The following is an 18,066-nucleotide window of genomic DNA, read 5'->3' on the forward strand; positions in this document are numbered from 1 at the left end:
AGCAGCGGTTCTAGTCTGTCCCCAAACTCTTTTCACCAGGCATGTAAAACAGCAAGAAATGTACTTTGTACTTGTTGCTCGTTTAGTATATTAATTTGCAAACATAGACAACAGACAGCTACCCTGCTCTTCCCCATGGTCACATAACTTGTTAAACGCTTTCCAGCACTCCCAATGATACAGATGGTACTGCTCAAAGCTGAAAGATGCTTAATGAACTTTAGTTAATTAGGTACAAGATAACCCAAGCAGCCACTGTTCTCTACTTCTTTAGTTGCTGACTTAATTGCCAAAAATTTTGTCTCCTTTCAAAATTATAGTTTTTCATCAGAAAGTAGCAGTGTGCAGTCTACAACATTCTTTACTCTCTGAATAAAGCAAGTGAAATGGCATCAGAAGTACTTGGTCTAGGGATCTAAACCTCTTGTGCAACATCAATATAATGGTTTGAAGGGAGTGGCATATCTCACAGAATATACCACTATTGTGGAACAGACTTCCTATCCATCCAGAACCCCTTTTCCCACTTTTGCACATGGGATCAGAATGTCACTTCAAAGTGACATTCGTCTAGAGCCAATGTTCACACTGCCAGGTGGACAGCCTTGCCACAGCTGTTCTTCCATACCACATACTCACATGAACATTCACATGCCTATGGCCACTTTAGAGCACCAAGTCCACCTACTACATGTCTGCATCCACATAAAACAAAATTAATTTATATACATTTTCTGGCTAGCCTTGCCACAGATGTTCTTCCATACCACATACTCACATGAACATTCACATGCCTATGGCCACTTTAGAGCACCAAGTCCACCTACTACATGTCTGCATCCACATAAAACAGAATTAATTCATGTACATTTTCAAGCAAACCTTAGATATGTGGAAGGGAAATAGAAAATGCATCCAGATGCGCCTCCAAAATTCTTTATCGCCTGCATGGGTCCCCTCAAATTATCTATGGTATGATCCCAGTTATTCTTATTAGGGGTAATATATAATTATCAACCATGGGATTGGTGAGGCCACTCTATAGCCAAATGGAACAGGTTATTTTGAGGACAAATACTGACTAGACTTAAAATACCCCTCAAGGGCAGCTGACCTAGTACTTACCTCTGAAATTATGGAGGATTTGCATTTAATTCCAAACAGCTCAACATTTTTGTTGAGGTATTATAGATCCTAAGGAACATCCAAAGGTCATGAATTAGAATGTCTTATTTGGTTAAAATAGAAAAGATTTCCCCCTTGGGCACTGTAACTACCTTTTCAAAAATCATCTTTTATATTTATGTTTAAGCAACTCATCTTTCACCCAGCCTGAATTAGGTTGTGTATAGATCTTGTGTGCCTACACAGTCACTTATAACAGCGTCACAGTTATCAGTCACTACGCTGAAAGTTAACTCCCACAATATTTAAGTGCTGAAGGCTGCAAAGGACAGTGTTGCTTTTTTAGACAGCTGCTGGAGAAACAGCAGCAGGCATTGCATGCAAAGGAGACTGCAGCAACTAGAGGTAAAAGTTTGATAAATACCTGACAGTAGGTAAAAAACAATTTGTTATAACTTTGCAAAATTGTGTCCTTCAGAGATCTACTTTAAATGTGGACACCTGGTGTAAATGTATTTTTATTATAACATAAAGCCTAATGACTATGGCAGTAAAGATATAAAAAATCTATAAAACAGAAAACTCTGTAGTCTTTTGGATACATCCTGATGCACATCTGTCATCCCTCATACTGTCAGCTGTGTTAAGTAGAGACTGGTCTTAAAGCATCTAATAAAATGCAAAGCAAATAAATTATCCAAGCAAAATATAATTGAACTACCATTCTCTGCACTCACATGGCATAGTTTAAAAATTTTCATATAAAGGAATTCACATTGATTTCACTTTCAGTTTCAGAATTCAGAGAGTTATTTCATTTGAAGAGGAGTTACTGAAAGCACAGTGCAAAACTTGTTAAAACCCATAAAAAATTAATAAAACTTACAACAATTCTTTTATGGAGTAGTCATTTTAGCAACCTATAAAGCTCCTTTACAGTTGCAGTTTTATAATCCCTGGATCAGGAAACAAATTGCGAAGATTGTTGGTCATCCTTTTCAGTAACCATGTCGAAGGGAGTTTCAGTACGTGTCCTGCAACATTCTTCCTCTTCTAAAGAAAGCAAACATGAGGCTGACCACTTTCTATTTATGAAGGTATTAGCAACTGTCGTGAATATGCATGATAACCCTGGAGAGTGGTAAAGATGCTAATGCAATCCTTCATCAGTACACCTGACGTGGTCTGACAATAAGTGGAAGCAATGCACATTCTATGGACCTGTACTTCCACAGTCTGTGGCACCACCCTAAACTACCTGCAAGGGGACTTAAACTGCACTGTTTTGTTGATAAATGCCTGTGTAGCTAAATAATGCTTGAATAAAATCACCATGAAATACTATTTTAAAAATACATAGGCCTAATTTCAGTAGTGTCTTCACTAATAAGGAAAATCTTTTAGGTTCAGAAGCAGAAATTTCTTTGAAAGTAACTGTTTCCTTAACAGTCAAAGCTGTCCTCAGGATTTTCCTAAATATTGGTAACCTTTTTCCCTGTAAGTTGTCATAATTAGTTATTCTTTCTCACATTTCTTGACAAGTTGCACTGCACCTGTGGAGAGAACATTCTATAGTATCTACTCATTATAGAGAACATTTGCAGAAACTTTAACTTTAAAACTGTTCATTTTCTAACTACTTTTCTCTGTTTTTATTTTTAGTTGCATTTTCAGACGTTGGTAAATATCCTTCTTCTAAGTTTGTTTATTCTTGGGCTCTTTTTTGATTTCCTGATCTTCAGTCTTATTTTGAGGAATTTCTCTTCTAATTCCTAAAGCTTTTACTTCAAATTATTTGCCCCATTTCTGAACGTGGTATCTTTTCTAGGAAATAACTAGTGTGGGAGAATTATCTAGACCACCATTTTGGAGGATTACACCAATCATTCTAATAGGTCCAGAACCCTTAATGTTGCAAAAGAACAGTTTTAAAACTCAGTTATACTCTAATTGTTTAGTAAACTTCTTACCTCAAACATTTTGGCATTTCCTTAAATGGTATTTGCAAACATTTTGCAGATAAGCAACCAAAATATTAAAACAAAAGGAAATGAATAATAAATAAAAGAACTGGGAGGTATAGCTACTGATGTTTGGATGAAGTAAAACAAACAAAGTTTAAAAATAATCAGACATATAATATAGCCAAGTAAATACTTCAAACGTTATGAACTGACTCATTAGTTAAAGAAATTTGAGACAACTTCTGGAACACAGGAAGAAAAACTTGGAAAAAACTTGGAAAGTTAGCCTATAGATTTAAAGCGCAAAGATGGCACATTTATCCAAGGATTAAACAGTTAACAAGGAAATAGTGGTTCCCACACACTGGAAATAAATGAATGGTTTACTTTTATGAAAGATTCCTGTTACTCATTACCCGCTCAGCAGAGATAGTATTAAAAAATGTTCACAAAACAAACAAACCCACAACAATATAAGAAATACAAAAAAAAAAATCTTTGAAAATTAGGTCAAGAGTAAAGCTTCTGGAGTAGATGATTTGATGTCTTATATAAGTTGCTACAATATCAGCGAAGGGTGAGATGCCACATGTTACCTACTGTTCAGTTATCATAGCTCCGTCTAAACTTTAGAAATCATCTGATGTCCTGACAACTTCAGAGCCAACTCTCTGATATCCCCTGATAGCTAGATTATATATGCAAAAATATCAACCCAGATTCCTATTCTATTAACTAAAAATAACATTCATAAGGAGCTAATTGGTTTTATAAAGGTCAGATCTAATGGTGTTTATGTTAAAACTGAATTTAGTTGCTGACAGTATGGAGAAAGGCTTAATCTACCTTGGTTAGCTATTGCCTTTGATTTTGAAAAGGTTTATACCATATAATGGATTTATTTATGGCAATCCTAGATGTAAAAGATTATAGCAATCCTTCTGCTTTGATTTAAAACATCAATACAGTATAACCATCTCTTTTTCTTGAAAGTACTATTAATAGGCAAAAGGTTCTACTTTCTCACTTATTAGTTTTATTAATTATTGAAACCATTGTTAGCAAGATAAGGAGATTTATAAGAAATTAAAGGACAGGAATATGACCAGACCTCTAATAAAACCAAGTTATTTCCAGATGACTGCCTTGTTCTTATAAACAACACATAAAACTTTCCTCTCACATTAGGAACTTTATTAAATAAATTTGCATATGTATTTAGAGTCAAAGCCAGCCTTGGAAAACTGAAATATTATCTAATAAATATTGTTTATGAACAAATAGGCCTATTACCTATATAAAGCCGAACTGCTTTATGACAACCACTCGGAAAAGTATTTAACCACTATGGAAAAGATATTAAGTGAATTTGCAAAGGTGCCTGATCTCAAAACCTCCTTGCAAGACTGAAATATGATGTATGAATAAAATCATCTAACAAACACTGGGGCAGTTCTGATTATTCTAATACTCCAAGCAAAAAAAAAAAAAACTCCACAGACCACCAGGCTAAAAAACAAGATTCTTTTATTACATAAAAGTTAGCACTTTCAGGTAAAAACCCTTCATCAGACAATATTGTACTAAAACTGATGCAATATTTAAAAGAATCAAAAACCAATCATCATTGTTGCTCAATTAAACAATTAAACAATTAAACAAAAGGTCTACGCCTCTTAAGGATGGGTTTTAAAGGCACCACTCTATTAAGACCTGGGCTTCTGTCAACTCCTAAATTTATTATCCATTGTGTTTCACAGAATTCAATGTAACTCACAAGGTCCCCCCCCCCCCCACCTCTGGGATTGTTCTCAATCAATTGTAACATCATACAATTAAAATAATGTCCCTGAAATTTATGAATATGTTGATATAGAGGGTCTACTTCATAACATTGAAATTTCATAATGCTGAATTTCATAACATTGAGACCATAACATCAAAAATTCAAAACACTGAAAACTCAGAACACTGAGGATCATAGATTAACCCAGAGGCCCCCCATGCTGGAACAAGATCCCAGGCAGTATTAGAGCAGACCCTCACTCACTCTCTCTCTGAGAGATGATGAGTGAGTGGATGGGAAGAAGTTTAAGGTTACCCAGGGGGTGTCATCACTGTGTGCACAGGGCACAGTAAACAGTAAACTATTATTATTATATATATCATATCACTACTACTACTATACAGCACAGTATTCTAAATTTATTCTGTACATTTTTTTTTTTGTTATTTCATGGGGCAAAAAAGCCACATCACTATGGCTAGGCTTACAAATGCCCCAGGGCAGATAGCCTAGTACTATACTATGAAACTATGAAACTGAAAGTATGCTTCATACATTGAAAACTACATTGCACAAGGAAATAAGATTCCCCTCCTCCTACAACAACACCTAACTAACAAACACACTTTCTACTATGTTTCTGTAGGGGGCAAGCCCTCTGTGTTTCAGCCGGTACAAAATTCAAACCTTTACTTAATACACTTCTGCCTTAGGAGCGAGACTGAAAACATTACACTCCCAAATATTTTCTCATCCCTTGCCAGTGAAGAAGAAAAGGGAGAAGAAGATGGACTTACAGGGGATCAGCCACGAACATCGGTCTGTAAGCAGGGAACACAAACAGAGGAAAGCTTCCGTGTGACTTCAGCTAGCTCACAGTTGCTTTATAATTTGTCTCATTTTGTTTTATCTGATACATAGTATCATGAATTAAGTAAAGGTTTGAATTTTGTACCGGCTGAAACACAGAGGCACACTGATTTTAGATTTTAAACTTTTTGGTAGAAATCTACAACTGAAGCTGATGTTTGGTGACTGCAATAGTAGGTGCTAATATTGGTTGTTTAAGAAAGCCAAGTTTGTTTGTTCCACCACCTAACCCAGTTATTGAGACCTTTATTAGAACTTGTGAGGAACAACTGGGACAATTTAAAGAATGTGCTAACTGCAAACGCTTTCACAATTTAACTGCAAATGAAAGAGTAGCCTTAAGAACTTTAAGTAATAATACAGCTCTAGTAGTATGAGTAATGGTGAGTGTGGAAGAGAGGTGAAGAAGAGAGTACAGGCAGGATGGAGTGGGTGGAGAAGAGTGTCAGGAGTGATTTGTGACAGACGAGTACCACTAAGAGTGAAAGGGAAGGTCTACAAGAGGGTAGTGAGACCAGCTATGTTATATGGGTTGAAGACAGTGGCATTGAGAAAAAGGCAGGAATCTGAGCTGGATGTGGCAGAGTTGAAGATGTTAAGATTTGCACTGGGTGTGATGAGGATGGACAGGATTAGGAATAAGCATATTAGAGGGTCAGCCCAGGTTGGAAGGTTTGGAGACAAAGCCAGAGAGGCAAGATTACATTGGTTTGGACATGTGCTGAGGAGGGATGCAGAGTATATTGGGAAAAAGATGCTAAGGATTAAGCTACCAGGTAACAGGAAAAGAGGAAGGCTTAAGATAAGGTTTATGGATGTGGTGAGAGAGGACATGCAGGCGGTTGGTGCAACAGAGGAAGATGCAGAGGACAGGAGGAAATGGAAACAGATGATCTGCTGTGGCGATGCCTAACGGGAACAGCTGAAAGAAGAAGAAGAAGGACCAGCAGACAAGGGTGGAGCAATAGTCCTGATGGACTCAGATTATTATAGCAACAAAATTAAACTTATGCTTGAATGTGTTGTAACTTCTAAAAATGTTACTTTAATTGAGGTGAATAATATGATTTTACATGTTAATAATACTCTTTTGGAGTTAAATAAGAGCAATGTTTTGGATGATGAAGTTTTCATCTTCATCAAAGTTGATTATTCTGTGATTTCGATTTTTAAAGCCCTACCAAATATACATAAAGATTTGCATGACCCACCCCCAAGAACTATAGTCTCAGATAGGGGTTGAGTCACTGAGTACTGCTCTGTCTGGGTAGAATCCAAGTTAAAATTAGCTGTTTCTACTGTTTCTAGGTCTTAAAAGACAGTGTACATTTTTTGACTTTGTTGCATGAATTTGTATTAGACAGAAGTTTTGATTGTTGTATTTTACTAGTTACACTTGATGTAAAGACCCTATTTACAGTCATACCTAATAGGTATGGCCTTCAAGCAGTCAAGGAGTTCTAGTGATTACTTTGATAAAAAGATTACTGTACAAATTCTACCTTTATTGGAGATAGTGTTAGAAAACAATGTTTTTTATTTTGAACAACAACACTGTTGGCAAAAATGGGGGGGTGTCCATGGGCACCCCCTGTGCCAACTCCTATGCAAACTTGTTTTTTGCCCAGTAGGAAGAAAATGTATTGTTCAAGGATGAACATGAACGGAAGGAATTCCTCATCTTCTACTCATGGTTTGTAGATGATATCTTTTTATTGTGGATGGGCACTGTAGCAGCATTAAAGATTTTGTATCCTACTTGGAATCCACTACTAATTTTTTAAGATTTTCTTTACAATATTCTTACACTGGTATTGATTTTTTGACATTAATATTGAATGTAACTTGAATAATTGCTTTAATACTAAAGTTTTTCGCAAAGCATGCTGGAAGAATGGCTTACAAGCCAAAGACAGCATGCATCCGGGATTTGTTTTTAAAAATATTGTTAAAGGACAGGCAGTTAGGATGTCTAGGCTCTGTACGATGAAGTATTATATGATGAGATGGGTGAACTTACTTCAAGGTTCCTCTCCAGGGGGTATAACATCAAAGAGGTTGATGAAGGGGTTCAAAATATTTTGGGATCTAGATAGACCACAGCCACACCTTGGTTCTTTGTTGAAGGAAACAGAGAGAGAACAGAGAAGACAACATCAACAACAACAACAACAACAAAGGCAAGGACAAGACAAATGAGGGGTCAACACAAGCAGTGATATAAACAGATTTTGTGATATTATATGGGAATATATGAATTTTTAAATAAATTAATAAAATAAGGGGAGGGGATAGGATAGGGGATGATAATTTATATATATATATAGGAAGAATCTGAAGATGAAACTGTGTGAGTGTGACAGAAAAAAAAATCGATCCTATCAGGAAGGTATTCACTTTATCAGTGCTGTGCTGCAAAGCTTGTATAATATATTATATTAAATATAATATTTTATCCAATTACCATACCCATCTTTCTTTTTTTTTTTTTTTGCTACTTGCAATTCTCAAAATGTTATATATACTTAGCCAGTGCATGTGCTGCAATTCTATGTGTTCTATGTAAGTAACTAAGAGAATAAATAATTAAGAATGACATTTGTCAGCAAGCAATATAATTTGGCTGCTGGAGCACCTTGCTGTGTGGAGTACATGTGTCCCCTGCGGGTCAAGTGGCGCTCGAAAGACATGCATGAATGGGCATGCCTTCGTCTATATCAACATATATTCATATGTCAGGACATTATTTATTTTAATTTTATGGTGCTACAATTGATTAAGAACAATCCCGGGGGGGGGGGGCTTGTGAGTTACACTGAGTTCTGTAAAACACAATGGATAATAAATTTAGGCTAGGAATACTATTTTTGGTGCTACATACCTTTGGTTGCCTGTGTATATGTGATTTGCATTTGTGTTTTATTATTCTATTAGGAAAGATGCAGTAAGAGCATTTTCTGCCAACGTACTTCCTCAGCTTGCAGCATATCCCTTAGACTAGCCAGTCTTGTCTTGTCAAGATATTTGAACAGATATCTTTGTTTATAAGTCATATTTGTCCTTCTACCAAATAGGCTCTCAGTTCAGTTACTCGGCCATTCCCATAGTAGCAGACTGCAGATTCTGACAAGATTGTTTGGTTCATACTCTGTCTCGTCTCTGTAGTTCTGACAGTGGGCTGCAGTGCTTGTCATGGCACTACTTCTTTTTCTTGATTTCTTTCTAGCGTCTTTTTCCTTTGCTTTAGTTTGACGGCCTTTATTACCATTGTAGACATTTACTTTTTAACCTTTTATAACTTAAAAACTGTACTGTTGAGACACTGAGATTCCCAGTGAAGTGTCACTGTTTCCAAAACTGGAAAATAGCAATCCCCTATGACTACTGCTTGAAGTGTTTTTCATCTACAGGTTGATTTTTAGATCGCTCTTTCAATATGACTAGTACAGTGTGAGTATCACTCAGTTGGAGTTTCGTGTATGAATTGTCACCATTGTCCAAATTTTTCAGATTATGTACTCTTGAATTAACAGCCATTGTCTGATAAGACGTGGTATTCTTTGTCTTCAGAAGATATATTTCAATACATTTATTATACTCTTTACTGTACTATGTATACATTTAATAACTTTGGGATGCCTGAAATAATAATCTGCACAGATCAGTGCAACATCCCATCTTTTGGATCACTGTTGAAATACCTACTGCTAACATCACCGTTCTTTGTAAGTCTGATTGTGCTGATGTAACTGGCTGATAAATAATGTCTCCTGCTGTTTTCCTGTACTTTATTACACCAAGATATAACTCATATACTTCCTTCAAGTACCTTGCCTCTTAGCTGATTAAATAATAACCTTACTAACTTTAACATTATGCCTTGGACGCTAGTTAGTTTCTTTTTTAATTGATTATCTTTGCTCTAGGCAGCCTCTCATTGCTAGTTCTTATACTTGATGCATATTCAAATCAGTGTCAGTACATCTCTAAAATGCTTACACATTTTCCTCTCTGATGTGCATCTGATGAATTAGTTGAATAAATGTCTAATTCTTCTAAAAATAACTTTATTCTGTTTTGGTAAATATGGTCCGATAAGCATACATGCTATATTAGTTCTTTATCTGTCTGTATTTTACTTTCAAGTCCTACGTCTGCAGATTAAGCAGCACATTCTATAATTTCAGAAATGCATTGCACAAGTACTTTCTGAATATGCAATGCAATGGTTTATGACCTGGTTCTATACGTATTTGTGAAATTCCTCATACCCATACCCTGTTGCTAATAATTCTTTCTTTTTTGAGCATAACATGTTTGTACACCTGTATATGTTTTTGCTCGATAGACACATGTTATAGGAGTACTACTCCAATACTATTCTTACCTGCATGTGCTTGAACAAAATGGCACATTTGCATTATAATATTCCAGTGCAGGTGCCTTCTTTATTAGTGTGCTCAGGGTTTTAGAATTGTTCCTGTTCATAGTCACTTTTCCTGGTGGGTTTATGTGGACTGATTACAGGAAATGTTGGTAAGTAACAATATCTTGACACTGAATCACTGAAAACCACTTTCAGCGAACGCCAAAGTTTGTTTTCTTTGCATTATCTTCTGTACTAATGCCTAAATTTACTTTCCTCAATAAGTCAACAATATACACATTGCTTTACTTTCAGTACATTCCAACTAATTAAGATTATTTTATGGAAACGTATTGTATTTGGCATCTACGTGTTCTGTTACTACCTCTGAGTTTCCTTTGTCAGTCAGGCTGATTTTACAGAATCATCTCTTTCAGGTTTAATAATGCCACAAACATTTTTCCTCAGTAGTAGTATTTTTCTTCCCTTTATACATCTTTGCAAAATGATTCTATTCTGGCAGCTATAAAACGGAGTAAATGCTGGACAGTTCTCATAACCAAACCAAGTAAATGCTTAAATCTCAAAGGTGTCACACTTAATGTGAACCTGCGGCTCTCGTTTTCATCTGCATTAGTGTTAACTGCACATTGTTTTTAGGCTTCATCAGTATGTTATTTTGTATACTTCTGTTTGTTCATTTGTTATGTGCAATTTCATCTGCTTCACCCATATCCACAAATTTAGGAAAAAGTCATGTCTGCTCTGTTCAAAGCCTGCCTCCTGTCTAATCATTTCACCAGTTCTACTACCAATCAAAGAATCATGTGAGTCCATTTCTAAACTTCACAATATAAGCGTATGTACTTTCCACTTAGCCTAGATTATTTGCAAAAAAAAAAAAACATTATAACTGAATGGAAGATTTTTTTCTAGACTAAAGCTTATTCCTGAATGTCTCCCTTACAGCTGTTATGCTTTTCACCTTACACGTTGGAAGTATTAAACATATTCATGGGTTCTTTCCCCACAATATACAGAAATGGACTGCATGGACCTTTTCATGGTTCCTTGTTATTCTGCTCTCAGTGAGGAACAAAACACAAACCATTTTTTTTTTTGCTTCCAATTTTGTGCTTAACTGCTTTGCAGAAAGATTATTAATGATGGTCACATCTGGACAAATGAAATACTGTGAGGGATTTTCACAAGTTATGAGAGGGAAAGGCAAAATGGTGACTTTACTGCAAAAACTGAAAAAATTAAAACTGCAAAGATAGTGTGTGTGTGTGTGTGTGTGTGTGTGTGTGTGTGTGTGTGTGTGTGTGTGTGTATATATATATATATATATATATATATATATATATATATATATGTATATACAATCCAGACTGTAGTACAACTACATAATCCATACACCTATCTAGTTCTCATACTGTTGACATCATATAACATCTATAATGCTTTTCAGCATTCTCAGTAAAGAGTCAGACAACTCAGACATGTGACCAGCCTCCCTGAGATCTTCACTGTAAATGCCAAGTGCTGCTGGGGTGATCAGGTGGCATATATACCTACTAAGAATTATCCTTTTTTCCCCTAAAGGTATATAATGTGATATGCTACACATAACCTTTTTTCCACATAATAAATTCCTGGTGGGGTCCAGAGGTTAAGATTTGGTACTCACACCTCCAAAACATGGATTTGATTCCTGGCCAGGGAAAATCAATGGATTTTTTTTGTTTGTTTTTTTTTGTTTTTTGTTTTTTCTTTTTTGGGGGGTGGTTGTCATAATGGTTAAGGTCTTCTCCTCCTAGCCAAAAGGTACATTGCTTGATTCTGGCATCAAGTTATTGGCTAGGCTTAAAATGACCCTTCAGGACAGTTAATCTCGTATTTAGCTATGAAGCAAAAATACAAAACACTGTTCTTCCCTACATATGAAAAAAACACACATTATTGCATAATACAAGCTTTATGGCAACCTTAAAATATTTTACAGAAAAAAATATTTTTTTTATTTTTTGTTTTTTATTTCTTTATTTATTTTTGCACATGGTGCAAGTATAAATGATACATTACATGTTATTTCAAACACAATCCAGTGGATGAAAATGAGATGTTAGGATTAATTCTGTTGCTTACCTAGCTGTTGTTAGTTTAACACAAAAGTAACCTAAGTAGACTAGGAAGGAGTGTGGCACAAAAGGAAAGCAGAAGAAACTCAGACTTGTGCAGTTGTGGTTTCCCATCAGTTCATATGAAAGTGTTGTAGACTTCCTTCCCAGTTCATTGATAAAAAGATGTCTGTTTTCTTGCTATTTCTAAAAACTCTTGGAGACATATTTCCCTTAAATCTACCCCTCACCGCTCTATCAGTCATGGTATGTGTGGATTAATAATGCATATATACTAAACTCATAAGTGTTCATGGTTAGAACTGGTAGGGGATTTAAAGGTATATTAGCCATGCAAAAATACATTTAAAAATAAACTGAAATGCAGTGTCAGTTTACAATTAAATTTCTAAATGATGACTTTTTTATAAAGTTAAAAATATTTTGTCCATTTCATGATTACTTTGTATATTTGTATCATACAGCAAATGGGACAAAATAAATGTATATGTATGGTTACCAAATGATTTGTAAGCTTGCCATGTGTCCTCAGAAGTCATTATTAAGTTTTGCGTAAGAATCAGTGACTTCACTTTCCTAATTCTTTTTTTTCTTTCCAGATTACGTGCTGGCCTTTGTGACAGGTGTACAGTCACACAAGAGCTTGCCAAGAGGAAGCAGCAGGAATTTGAAAGTTCTCAGTTTCAGAGCCTACAACACATCTCCTTATTAAGTGAGCGCTACTTCTTCACCGTTATGTGAAAGCTCTGTCTCCCCTCTCATCTTACCCACATTGTCATGCCACAGATGTAGATAGTAACTGTAGCCTCTTTATTTTCATTTTGTTTAGAAACTGACATATTCTTTACTCTGTGTTACTGCAAAAGCAGCACTTTACACCCTTTACTTGTGACATGATTTTGAGTTCTTTAAACTGGGTAGCAAAAATATTGGTTTGGTTAGGGTTGTACCTCTTTGAAAAGGGTAGTGCATATCAAAATGGCTTTCAGGCAGTTATAGTCCCCCTAGCCACACCTGTCATCAACTAAGTCCTATAGCTGCACACTTGTAGAGAAGGAACCTATTAGCCAAGACTTACAGCTATAATATAATTCCCTACTGCCACATTGAATGTCTGTATAAACTGATACACCTGTAGCAACCACTATTAAGTATTGGACTGGAGTGCAGATGGCCCTGGGTTCTAGTACAGGCTATGCAAACCTTCCTTATGGCTAGGCTTGTAAGACCCTGGGGCCATTAGCCTAGTAACCTCCTATGAACCATCAGAAAGTGTACCACTTGACATTTCTGTTATTAGTCACATCTGGGGCTACTGACAATCACATGGTTCCCATGGAAATGTTTATTTTACTTGACTGAAAAGTTAGTCCAAATGGAGGACATTTTCATGAAACATAGAATTCAATTCTGTTTGTTGAACTGCTTGCATAAATGTTTGATGCATGTTCATCCATAAACGATTGAAGGACATAGGCAACACATAATCTGTTAGTAAAGTGTAACAGACTGCTGATTTTCCTTTCATGCAATGTCTAGATTTTGTCACTTGCTGTCATTATAATTTCATTTTGCACTAACAATAGCACAGTCACCTCACACTGTTTTAATGCAGCCATATTTAACAGCATTAGAAGAGCACCACAGTATCTCTGTAACTGTAAGCCACAAACACAGAAGTATGATGTGCTTGTCTTTCTGACACCTAACATTTCAAATCATCCTTGACAAGTAAGCCTTATGGGCTATACTACCACACATGTTTTGTTTTCAGTCTTGGATGTGCTGTCTCTCCTAAATCCAGCAATTTTAACTCATGCTGACGTTCCACCTAGACAGTTTGCTGGAGTTATGGTTTCAGAATTATGCACAGTACAGAGAAAGGCAACTCCCAGAGCAGCCCTGGCTATAGGGTTTAAGGCGCTGGCATGTGTGGCTACCAATGTCTCTCATCCGTCCAGCGTCTCCTTCTACCAGTGGCTCACTGCCAAGGACATGGGTTGTAGTAACTAACTGTGTTTCCTTCAGAGACATCAAAGGAGCTGCATATATAACGCTCTTTATTTAATTCCTTTACTTCACTTTGAATAACTGTCTACAAACAGTAGTCAGGAGTACTTATTTTTAGACGTGACCCGAAACATAATAAAGCAACAAATCAAATAAGTAAATGGCAGGAATACGCTGGCAGTAGTCAATAAGGTGACAAAATGAGGCTGCATGTTTGTGAAATACAAACAGTACTCTGTCATGCAAATAAGTACAGAGAATTCTAATTTGCAGCAAACAGTAGAAGAAAATAGCGAACATGAAGAAAGTGTGAAGTACAGATAGTGGATACAAATAAATGAAAACAGCTGAAATAAAGAGCAGCCTAGACGGACATGATGTGGTTTAAAATAGCACTAAAAAGCCCTAAACACTGACTGTAAGTCATATAGCATGGTAACAGAATGAGTACTGAAAGCTAGAATTTACTAATAGGCAGATATAATAACATACTGGGTATTATGATCTGATATGACATCACCAGGTATGAAGTGGAGAATGTGAGCAGTGCAAGTAAATCAGATGGCAGAAAGTGAGAAACAAGACACAGTAAGTGAACTGAAGGTTATGCAGGAAATTACTCACGAACCAGTGTTTATGTCGCATACTGAAATGAGGCTTGGACAAGGAATTTCAAAAAGAGATTAGGGTGCAATAGAAGAGTTAAAAGTCGATGGCCATCGTAGACCTGCAAGGACAGCGTTAAGGGCAGTGAAGAAATGCAAACAGTTTCATTGTACAAATGAGGCACAAATGTTAGCATATTACTTTTTGATAATAATGCCCCTCTTATAATGGTGAATGGGTCTGAATGAAAAGACGATATAATCAGCAAGCAAAGGAGAGTAGTATTGCTAGAAATGAATTCATCCTCAAGTCTTGGTGAGTACCTTCATGAGGTGGGCCCTGCACAATGATGACACTGATATATAGATTGTATTTTGAGTCCACTTTTAAATTTTGAAATACCAAAATCTCGAGTTTTGAGATACCGAACTCAAAACATCGAGATTTTGGTATCTCGAAACTTAAAAGTGAAAAAAAAAACAAGTAAAAGAATGTTTTTGTAGGGGGGCAAGCCCCCCTGGACCCCAACCCCCCTACTTTAATATACAGTGAAGAGAACGGTAAGTGGAACGGCTGCATTACCGTTCTCTTCACTGCAGCACAATCTCGAAGTTGGTATATTTAAGTAGGGGGTGTGGGGGGCATAGCCCCCATGTGGAGGGCAGAGGGCTTGCTCCCCTGCAAAAACATTATTTTAGCTATCTTTTTTTTTGTTTTTTGTTCACTTTTAAGTTTTGAGATACCAAAATCTCGATGTTTTCAGTTCGGTATCTCAAAAGTCGAGATTTTGATATTTCGATATTTAAAAGTGGACCCTGTATTTTATATAGCATACATTATATCATGGACAGAAGTAGGTTAAAAAACAAAAAAGGTAGCTGGGTGCACAAGTCCCAGGATTTAAAAAATGCCCAATCCTGTTGGGTGGTCTCATGCCAGGACTGGAAAAATTGACAGTGTAGAGTCCTTAAGACATGAAAACATTCCTACAATGGGGTTAGGCCAGGCTCAGGGGGATGATGGTCTCCCCTGTTGTACAAGGAAGTTGTAGTCCACAAAAATCACAAAAACTGACAGGGCAAGAAAAAGCCATAGAGATGATAGAGGGACTCTTGAGGATAAGAAAGAAATGATGTATCGTTACAATTATGCAAGAAGCCCAGATTTTCCAGGCAGAAGACATACAAAAAGATTAAGAGAGAAATTAGAGGATAAAAAAATACTTGCACATGAAAAACTGTCAAAACCTTCAAATGCAAATTTGTGTTCATTAATACAACAGATTCATTAAAAACATATCGACCAAGAAACTGTGGGCCGTTTGGAAAAAGAAGCGACAGAAGAAGAGTGAAATATAAAGAACAAGATCTAGAGGTTTTTGAAAGGTTAAAAAAATATGGACATGGGAAAGAAAGAGAGATCTGATATGGTGCAATATTTAAGAAGATAGACAAATTAATTAACAGAAAAAAGAAAGTACCTCCAAAGATATTTGAAGAGAAATACAGGCAAAGGCATCCAGATATGGAAAATTGTAAAATATAAAAAATAAGAAAACAAAGGAGGAAAGCAGAAAAGAGGATCAGTAATGAGAAAGTTAAAGAAAGAGAAACTGAGGTTATGGAGCACCTGTGAAGCGATGGATTTAGTGAAGAAATCGAAGTCTGATAATATCAGAGAATGATAGAATCATAAATCCCCAAGTTAGGGAGATACCAGTGGAGCAGGAAACATCTGATCACTTGCCGTATGAAGATACTTTGCAGCCTACAGTAGGAAACAAGTAGTTCAGCTGGATTTGCACAGCAGGTTAGGGAACAGGAAACGGTGGCAGGTCTGACACAGTCAATGTTGTGGCATGATAGGCCAGTGAGTTCCCATATGAAAGAGCAATGGATGGCACAGGGTGAAGCTAAAGAGTGTATGCCACAGAAAGATTTTCTGGAACTTTCTGTAAAATGACCACAGGAAACAGAGAACAAATAATCTTGCCCTTAGTTTAGACAAAAATGTTCTAAGGGAAGAATTCATTGATTTAATACAGATGAATAGACATATAAAGATCAATGAAAGAAATTGACTACAGAAAGTCAGTAAGACCCATAATGTTAGACGTTTGATGAAAAATTAATGCAGTAATCAAGACTATTCATAGAAATTCATGCAATTTAACAGAAGTAAATAGGATATGTTACTGTGCAGCAAAATTAATAACAGATAAAGTCTTACCACAAAAACATACAGCAGTAGGGGAAAGGAAGGGGAAAAATCAAATGCCATCATGGAAGTATCAAATAGAGGAAACTATAAAGCAACTAAGGCAAGAAGTATCATTTCTAGATGAGTATAGTAGAAGGAACAGATCGACAAAAATACTCAGAAAGATAGACGTGATAAAAGCAACATGCAGTATCAGAAAGGATCAGGATCTAGCGTACATTATTACAAATAATAAAGATATCAGTGTAGGCAGACAAACTTAGAAGATATGCAGATAAATATAAAGGAAAAGTACAAAGTAAAAATGTATTCATGACCCAAAAAAGTTTTATAGAGAATTGGGAAACAAGGCAAAAGGAATAGAAACATCACCAAAAAGAAGAAATGGTTACATTTTGGAGAAATGTCTATGAAGACCCTGTGCAACATAACGAAGATGCTGAAGGCACAGAAGAAGTAAAAGAAACAGTAAGAAGTTCAAATGTACAGGATATGAAATGGGATGAAGTAACAGCCAGAGAAATTTAAATCAAATTAAGAAAAGCTCCTAACTGGAGAACCCCAGGCCCAGATGCAGCACCTAACTTCTGACTAAAAGTATTAACATCTTTACATGAAGACGTAGCCCTAAGGAAGAGCTATCTATATGCACACCCTGAATAGACAGCAACCTGGTTAACAACAGTAAAAACAATACTCCTCCCTGATAGTGAACCTGCAAGATATACTATAAACTATAGACCAATAACTTGCCTTCCAATTATGTATAAACTATACATGGGAATTTATGCCAAAAGAGTTTATAGTCATTTAGAAGCCATCTCAGTCATGGCAATAGAACAAATGGGTAACAAAAGAAAATCATACAGACAAAGGATCATTTGTTGTTAAATAAAGTCATAATAGAGAATTGTAAAATGGGAAAGAATCTAAGTATTGCATGGATAGACTAAAAAAAACATTTGATAGCATCCAATA

The 18,066-nt window shown here is 36.1% G+C and overlaps 1 protein-coding gene across 1 annotated transcript in view; it reads left to right on the forward strand.

The window, feature by feature from the left end:
- RBBP8NL (RBBP8 N-terminal like) overlaps nt 1-18,066 on the forward strand; it is a 345,060-nt gene that overhangs the window by 117,565 nt on the left and 209,429 nt on the right. Inside the window, exon 5 of the mRNA XM_044090408.1 lies at nt 12,852-12,964. Within this exon, the coding sequence (XP_043946343.1) occupies nt 12,852-12,964 (113 nt within the window). The remainder of the gene's footprint in view (nt 1-12,851; nt 12,965-18,066) is intronic.

This window comes from Protopterus annectens, chromosome 12.part0, assembly GCF_019279795.1.
Source record: "Protopterus annectens isolate FY-2018-M chromosome 12.part0, PAN1.0, whole genome shotgun sequence".
NCBI lineage: Eukaryota > Metazoa > Chordata > Ceratodontiformes > Protopteridae > Protopterus > Protopterus annectens.